At 34.4% G+C, this 8,309-nt stretch overlaps 1 protein-coding gene across 1 annotated transcript in view; it reads right to left on the bottom strand.

The window, feature by feature from the left end:
- Positions 1-2,218: 2,218 nt before the first annotated feature.
- LOC141493700 (glutamate decarboxylase 2) overlaps positions 2,219-8,309 on the bottom strand; it is an 80,468-nt gene continuing 74,377 nt past the window's right edge. Inside the window, exon 16 of the mRNA XM_074195074.1 lies at positions 2,219-2,392. Within this exon, the coding sequence (XP_074051175.1) occupies positions 2,219-2,392 (174 nt within the window). The remainder of the gene's footprint in view (positions 2,393-8,309) is intronic.

Genomic DNA, 8,309 nt, shown 5'->3' with positions numbered 1-8,309 from the left:
TCCACAATTAATTGCTGGTCCACTTCATGAAAACTCATAACACATAACCATATGGTGAATTCTGAAGGTCAATTTATAGGAAGGAATAGGAAATTTGACTTGCAGAACAAATACCCCAGTGATATTCTTGACCCACTGGAGAATAAATAAAAAGACATAAATAGTTATCTTCTAATGTCATCAGTGAATATACTGATAGGGAAAGAGGAGAATTGGATCCAAAAGTCATTTATGCCTAATTATACACTTAAAAACTACATAATTAAAATGAGTTCTTGCATGAAACATTGGAGATGTAAAAGTTAGTCATTTCACCCCAACAGAAAGATATATAACTGTTATTATCAGGTGGGGATCTTCTTTTTCTGATTTATTTTGATCAAGAGTAGTATTGGGGCATGTAATTCATGAATTTTCTTCCTTCTTCATTGCACCTTTAGTTTTACTGTCCATAGAGATCCTATGACCCTTAATAATTTCTCAACAGGTGTGAAGGGAAGGAGAGCCTAATGGATGACTTACAAATAAATCACCAGGGGCTACAATATGATCTCAAGGAAATACCTCAGTATCTCTAATGTCAGAGGCTTCAGGGAGAGACCTAGAAGAGTCAATTGCTAGTCTAACTTGGGGAACATCCTGCTCCAAGTATTTTGGTCATTTGGTTTTGTGTTCTTGGGGAGGCATTAAATGCATCAAAGATCCACTCAAAATGATTTCTCATTATTGAAATTTAGGAAAGCTTAAGCTTGTATGGGAAGGAAAAAATTATTGATATTATTTCAATTGCTGTTGCCAGATTCCCAAGATTAGTGAACTCATCATTAAAGATAAGTGAGAATTACAAGTAAGCATCTATGTTGTAAATGCCTTCTTCCTGGTCACCTTCTGGAGATAATATAACATATAGAAAGATTTTCTTTACATAGATCTCTTTTTTTTTGCCAAATGGTAGTGTAAGTTTCTTAGCTTATCAAATCCTGGGAGCATACTTCAATAATTTCTGTTCAATTTCTTTTTTTTTAGGTTTTTGCAAGGCAAATGGGGTTAAGTGGCTTGCCCAAGCACACAGCTAGGTCATTATTAAGTGTTTGAGACCGGATTTGAACCCAGGTATTCCTGACTCCAAGGCTGGTGCTTTATCCACTATGCCACCTAGCCGCCCCTCAATTTCTCTTAGATTTTATTTTCCATTTTTCTAATCTGAATGACTTAATTATTCAATCCTCTTTGGGAAGATTCTTTGAGAAAGAGCATCAACTGTTCAGTGGGGAGAAAAGCACTGGAAGGCAGAAGAAAGAAAATGATCCAGATAGATCCTTAGACTGAGGTTTGGTGAATACTATGTACTGGGGGATCAGCTGAGGGAAGACCATGTGAAAAGCTTAATTGGGAAAGAGTACCCTATTGTTGTCCTGTAGTTGATCTGATATAGCATTTTTAAGAGCTTCAAAGCTCTCAGGAAGTTTGAAATACTGAACTTTAGAGATGTGACAAGCTGTGAGACATGTAGAAATAAGTTGTTCCACCTTGTAATAATTTGTGGGTCTATGTTTCAAAATAAGCATTACTAAGTATCACTTGTGCCTCCTTTGGGAGAAAAAAAAAACCATCTGCTTAGTTTTTCACTTCTGCCCCAGAAGTTTTTATAACCCATATAAAATAAAAATCTATACTTTACAAAATAGGATCTTCTTTATATATATATATTTCCTTTTGTAAAATTATATGTATTTAAATACATTTGAAATGTTGCTATAGGTAAATTAGAAATATTTTTCTAATACTATGAAAAAGGCAAGAGTTTTAATTTTCAACATACATTTTATATTTGCTTTATCTTTTTCCCTACTGCACCCCAAAGAACATTTTTGTTAATCTTGGGGGGGGTTAATTTGGCACCATTCAACCCTACTACTCTGAAATGAAAATACATACTAACTTTGCTCACTTTGTTGGAATTGGGGGAACCATTTTTGACAGTTTTCAGCTTTTCCTTTTTCATTGTACTGCTGCTTATGAAAGAGGTATTCATCCTCAAACTTAAAGAAGGACTTTGAAAAGGAGCAATGTTTCCTGGTTTTTTAAACTGCACTCTACATTGACACCACAATATAGAAATAGATTCACTTTGGAACAAACTACAAATACATTCACACAGTTTGTGACAACTTAATTGTCTAGCTAGAGAGCTGGGATAGCTTAGTTGACTGGATGATTATAAATCCTGTCCAAGGCGTTCTATTTCCTCAATCAGGAAATCAATGTCTTGATGAGTTGCTGCTGGATTTGAGATGACCATGCGAAAGAAATTGACTTTATCTCCCAGGGGTTGATAGCTGACCATAGTGGTTCCATACTCCATCATTCTGGCTTTAATCACAGGCGCAACCTATAGAAGCGAACAAATGATTATTTTTCATCTTAGACAATATAATAAAATCATGAATCTTTTTAATTTTTTGAAACTAGCTTTCTTTCTTTTTAAATCAGCACCATATTGGTTTTCCCTTCAAGGAATAAATTCCTAGTTTTCCTGAGATTAGATGAAGTTACTGGTTTTTCAGAGTAATGTGATCAAGACCTCAAGGATATCATGGTATAGTGATAGAACATCAGCACTAAGATTTTTGCATTTGAGGCCTTGCATTGCCAATTACTATTCATGTATCCTTATCAAAGACTAAGTTTCTTCATATATAAAATGAAAGGATTGAGATAGATTATCTGCAAAGTGTCTTCTAATTCTAATATTATATTTGATTCTGTGATTTTGGATTCCCTTTGCTGGAAATAATATAACATATAGAAAGATTTCTTTTTACATAAATCTCTTTTCTGCCAAATGGTAGTTTAATTTTCTTGGCTTTATCATATCCTTGGAGCATGCTTCAATCACTTCTGTTCAATTTCTATTAGACTTATTTTTCCATTTCTCTAATCTGAATGACCTAATTATTCAATTCTGTTTGGGGAAATGCTTTGAGAAAGAGCATCAGCTGTTCAGTGAGGAGAAAACAGAAGAAAGAAAAAAATTGGAGTAGATCTAGGGCCTTTTGTGAGATCTCAAACTAAAAAGTTTTTTTTTTAACCTTGTGATGGATAACTGAGAGATAGCATGAGTGATTAAATATGATGAGAGATAGAGATAATAAGAAATAGAGACTGTATCTTGGTGTCAGGGTTCAAGTCTCATGCTATCTGAATGATGATGAGCAAATCACAAAATCTCAGTGTTCCTAAGTAACTCTCTAAAATGTGATATTGTACAACAGCTACTGATTTTCATTGGGAGAAGTTTGCTGATCTGGGATCACTCCACATCAATGACAAAGCAAAACAAACAATCCATTTGACAATTCAAGAAGTCCACTCGTAGTCAAGTGATCCTGAGATGAATCCCTGTTATGGGTCCTCAGGGAGTATTTGGACAGTGGTTGCATAGGATGAAGGGAACAGATAGGGTGTGATCTTCATTGGAAGAAGTACTCAAGACTAAAAGTTGTCAGAACATTGAAGCATTACCTTATTGGCTTTGTTTTTTTAGAGGTTGCTTGTGATCACTTAGGGGAACATGTATAATTATTATTATCTAAAGTGTAGAATGTCTAATAGTTGTTCTAATCCAATAAATGTAAATAAGATTTGCAAAGCTGAATAGTAAGGACAGAAAGCAAATGGACCAGTAGTAATTTCCATTTTTAAAATTTTTTGGGGTTAAGTGACTTGTATAAGGTCACATAGCTAGATTTGAACTAGATTTGAGACTAGATTTGAACTCAGGTCTGCCTGACTCCAGGGTCCCATTATGCCACCTAGCTGCTCCCTTCCATTTGTTTTAAGAGCATTTTAAGTTTCTGTGCCCCAACTCCATCATTCCATTTTAATAATTTTTGATAATGTTTCAGTTTCTAAAAATCACAGTATTTTGTTGAAGTAAAGATAATTCAGAGTACACATTTACACTATCTAATTGGGAGTGTGAGTGAAGAGGTAGAGTAGCATGGATATTTCAGAAACAAATCCAGCAGAAGTGCTGAACAGATTTGGTTTTACAAAATGAATTCTAGGCTAAGTCCTATTGTCTATGAAGTTGGTGCTAATGTTGAGTCATTTTTAGACACATCCAGCTCTTTGTGATCCCATCAAGAACTTTCTTGACAAAGATCCTGGAGTGATTTGCTATTTCCGTCTCCAGAACATTTTATAAAGTAAATGTTTGAGGTAAACAGAGTAAAGTGACTTGCCTAGGTATGCCTAAGTGACACAGTTTGTAGGTGTCTGAGGCCAGATTTGAATTCGAAAAGATGAGTCTTTCCTGATTCCAAATCCAGTGCTCTATCCACCTCGTCAACTAGCTGTCCATCGCTTATCGAATCAAGTCTCAATTTTTTAGTCTACTATTCAAAGCTCCACTCAATATTACCTCCTTCATAAGGTTCTACATGAGAACATTAGTTAACGTTTTTCCTTGCTTTAAAGAATTGTACCTTGTCTTCTTGTATCCTGTTCTTTAATCATGTACATTTTATTTCCTTCATTAAATTTTCAAGCTCCTTAAAAGCAGGGATTGTCTTTTACATGTCTTCATCCCCTTAGCCTAATACAATGAAAAGCAATAATGGGGACTGACCAGAGTGAGACATTAAGACTACACAGAATGAGCACAGGAAAAATTGCTTTTCATACAATGACCTAGATCCCTAAGAAAACTCTCAAGGAGGGTCTCACTGTCTTTGACTCAAAAGAGGCAGTGAGATATAATGGAAAGAGTACTAGATGTCAGAATACATGGACTTTTGGGAAGTCATTTGACATTTTCGGGCTTGGCTTCCTCATTTTTAAAATGGCCATCATACTACTTTCTTTTCTTACTTCACTTGATTCTAAAGAAGGTCATAAAGTTTAGAGTATATAAAATTCTTATAACAAAAACATAAAGTAGTATAAAAAGTCAGCATTGCTGATTGAAAAAATGAATAGGAAAAATATCTTGGGGAAATGGAACATTTGTATACACACACACATATGTGTGTATGGATGTGTGATAAAGACAGACAGTAAGATTATGATTGTGTATGTGTGTGTGTGTGTGTGTGTGTGTGTGTGTGTGTGTGTGTGTGTGTGAGAGAGAGAGAGAGAGAGAGAGAGAGAGAGAGAGAGAGAAACTGCATGCATTTTGGGAGGTTTCTTGGATAATATACTTATAAATATCTTTCAGTGATTCTAAAACAAACTTCACTAGTATAGTTACTTTTAGATAATGTACATTTTACTGATAAACAGGAAAAAATCTGATAATATTATGAATAATACTAATAATATAACAATAAATAATATGAAATAACCCAAGAGTGTTAGCCATCTGAGCAACTTCAGGTGTATTTTTAGGCACAAGTCCTACAATTTATTGTGCTTTTCAGAAATGGAGAATGCGCTAGTTTTTCATGCCTAGATATTTAGCTTCTATGAACAGAAATAAGAAAAAATCAAAGTGATAATCTCTATAATCCAGTGACTTCTGAATCTGCATCCCTTTCCATAATTTCAATGCACTGAAGATTTTATCCTTAAAATGCCCAACACATGTGAAATCTTTACTTAGGTTATAGAACCAAATTGAACAAAAGCACTGTCTTCTTGGGCAAATCTGGTTCCCTTATCTGTTAAAAGAGAGGATTGGACTAGATTACTTATAATATTTCTTCCTACTCTAAAGCAAACTATGACTGATAGAATGGTGCAAAGAACTTTGGATTTGACATCAGAAGATCTGGATCTAAATCCTGAATTCTACTTATTTTGTAACTGACCTTGGACAAGGTCATTAACCTCTCTGAGTTTCTATAAAATTAATGGGTTGGACCCACATGCACAAAAATATTTATAGCCACTCTTTTTGAAGTGACAAAGAATTGGAAATCAAAGCAATGTCCTTCAATAGTGGAATGGCTGAACAAATTGTGATATATGAGTGTGATGGAACACTATTGTTCTATTAAGAAACCATGAAGATTAGGACTTCAGAATAGCCTTACATGAACTAAGCAGAACCAGAAGAAAATTATTTACAATAATAGCAATATTGATGAACTTGTACATTTCAGCAGTATAATAATCAAAGATGATTCTAAAAGCCTTGTGTTGGAAAATACTTTCCATAACCAGAAAAGAAATTATGGAGTTTAAATGCAGACCAAAATTTACTACCTTCAATTTTTAAAAATGCCTTATGTATGATGTCTTTTTTTTCTCTGTTTGGATTTGATTCTTCTTTCACATCATGAGTAATATGGATCTATGTTTATCATGATTGTGCATAAATAGCTTATATTAGCTTGTGTTCATTGGGGGAGGGAATGGAGGGAGGGAGAAAAATGTATAGTTCAAAATTTTGCAGAAAAATGATTACTGAAAACTACCACTGCATGTAATTGGAAAAATAAATAAACATTAAAAATAATTAATAGTCTGGACTTCATGATTTCTTAGAATGTGCCAAAATTCAGTATGGATTTATAGCCCAGCGTGTGCTATTTCCACTAGGATGAGTGCTAAATTTGAACTGAAATTCAAAACTGGGATCTATCTAGTCAGATTTTTAGTTCAACAGAAACAATTATAGACATGCAAAAACTTAAGTCCTGTCAGAAAATATAGTCCTGCCTGGCTAGAATCACCTGGAGAGTGGAAGTGGGGGATGCAAGTCTGAGGTTAAGGACTGTTGATTGATTATCTGCACCACCAGGGCTAGAAATCTCAAATTAGAAAAGGAACTTGTTTCTGAGAACAATTTGGAAAGTATATGAACGTGAAGAAACTTAAGATGGAAGGATTGCTAATAATTTCTGAGTTTTAACTGTTAGATTTAATGTCTCTAAATGGAGGGATCAATTTATTTGAGTCCTTGAACAACATTTAGACCTTTGTGACTTTTCAAAACGTGTAAGATATGATCACAATGGACTTGACATTACATCCCAATTTAAGACCCAACTGAGTATCACAAGCAAATATCTTTTGTATGGCAGAATTTTCTGAACTGTGATCAACTCTGATCTCTTAGATGAATGAAAATCACAGGTCAAAACATTAATCTGTTTTCAGTCTACATGCCAGACAGACTTTGGAATAAACAGCATTCCAGTGACAAATTCACAGTTATCTAAAGCGATATTATTTCTAGATTTAAAAACGTCACGCTGCCAAATAAATGGATTATCAGTGGCAACTGATTAAACACTAACTATGAATGCAAATGAAGAATAAAATCCTGATGACTTGTATGCATTGTATTCTCATTTCCTTCTAAGACATCTTGACCTATTCCTGGATTATTAGCAGAGAAAAAGAAACCCACTGGGAAAAGGCTTCCCTCTCCTTCAAACTGAGAGATCACTGGAGATCTAATCAACAAGAGCCCTACTGAGACTGTGGAAGTGTGATGAAGGGTGTTGGGAGATCATTCTTTACTGCTGGTTCATTAGTTTTCTCTTGCTTGTTAAAATAAGGGCAAATGAGTCAACATTTGCTTTCTTCAAAGAGGGCTTATGTTAAAGTAGCAGGAATTAGGTAGGGGAGAAAGCAGAGAAAGTCTATTTCTAACATAAACTATTAACACTAATAGCCAGCTATGGGAGGCAGCATGATAAAGTTTGAAAGCAATTTTACACTCTCCGTCTCTCTTGTCTCTCTGTGTCTGCCTCTGTCTTTCTGTCTCTCTCTGTCTTTCTGTCTTACTCTCTCTGTCTCTGTCTGTCTCTTTCTCTGTGATTGACTCTCTCTATATATCTATATCTATATCATCTATCTCTATCTCTATCTCTATCTCTATATATCCAATCAAAACTCCCTACAGAGAAATTCCTATCAATGCAGAAATAAGAAGAATAGATAACTCTTCCCTTACTTGTAGACTTAAAGAATTGCTTGGAGGCACTGAGATGAAATGTCTTGCCCCTGATCACATAGCCAGTCTGTGTATATGTCAAAAGAAGCCATCTTTTTTTTCCTCATGTCAAGATTGTCCCCTCTATATGATACCATTCACCTCTAATAAAAGTGCTATAAATCTTAATTATTCATTTTAATAACAATAATAGAAGATAAAGAAAATTATTCTTGTACTTTAAAGGCCATTTCAAATTTCCCCTTCCTCCTTTATTACTCAATATAAAAGCATATAATATATATATATATATATATATATACATATATAGATAGATAGATAGATAGATAGATAGTACAACTTTCCTGAAAGTACCTATCCAAATGTTGCCTCTATTCCTACCCATTTGTAATCCCTTCAT

The sequence above is a fragment of the Macrotis lagotis genome, chromosome 7, assembly GCF_037893015.1.
Source record: "Macrotis lagotis isolate mMagLag1 chromosome 7, bilby.v1.9.chrom.fasta, whole genome shotgun sequence".
Classification (NCBI taxonomy): Eukaryota; Metazoa; Chordata; class Mammalia; order Peramelemorphia; family Peramelidae; genus Macrotis; species Macrotis lagotis.
Note: the sequence above shows the minus strand (reverse complement) of the source record. Positions and strands in the feature narration are given on the sequence as shown.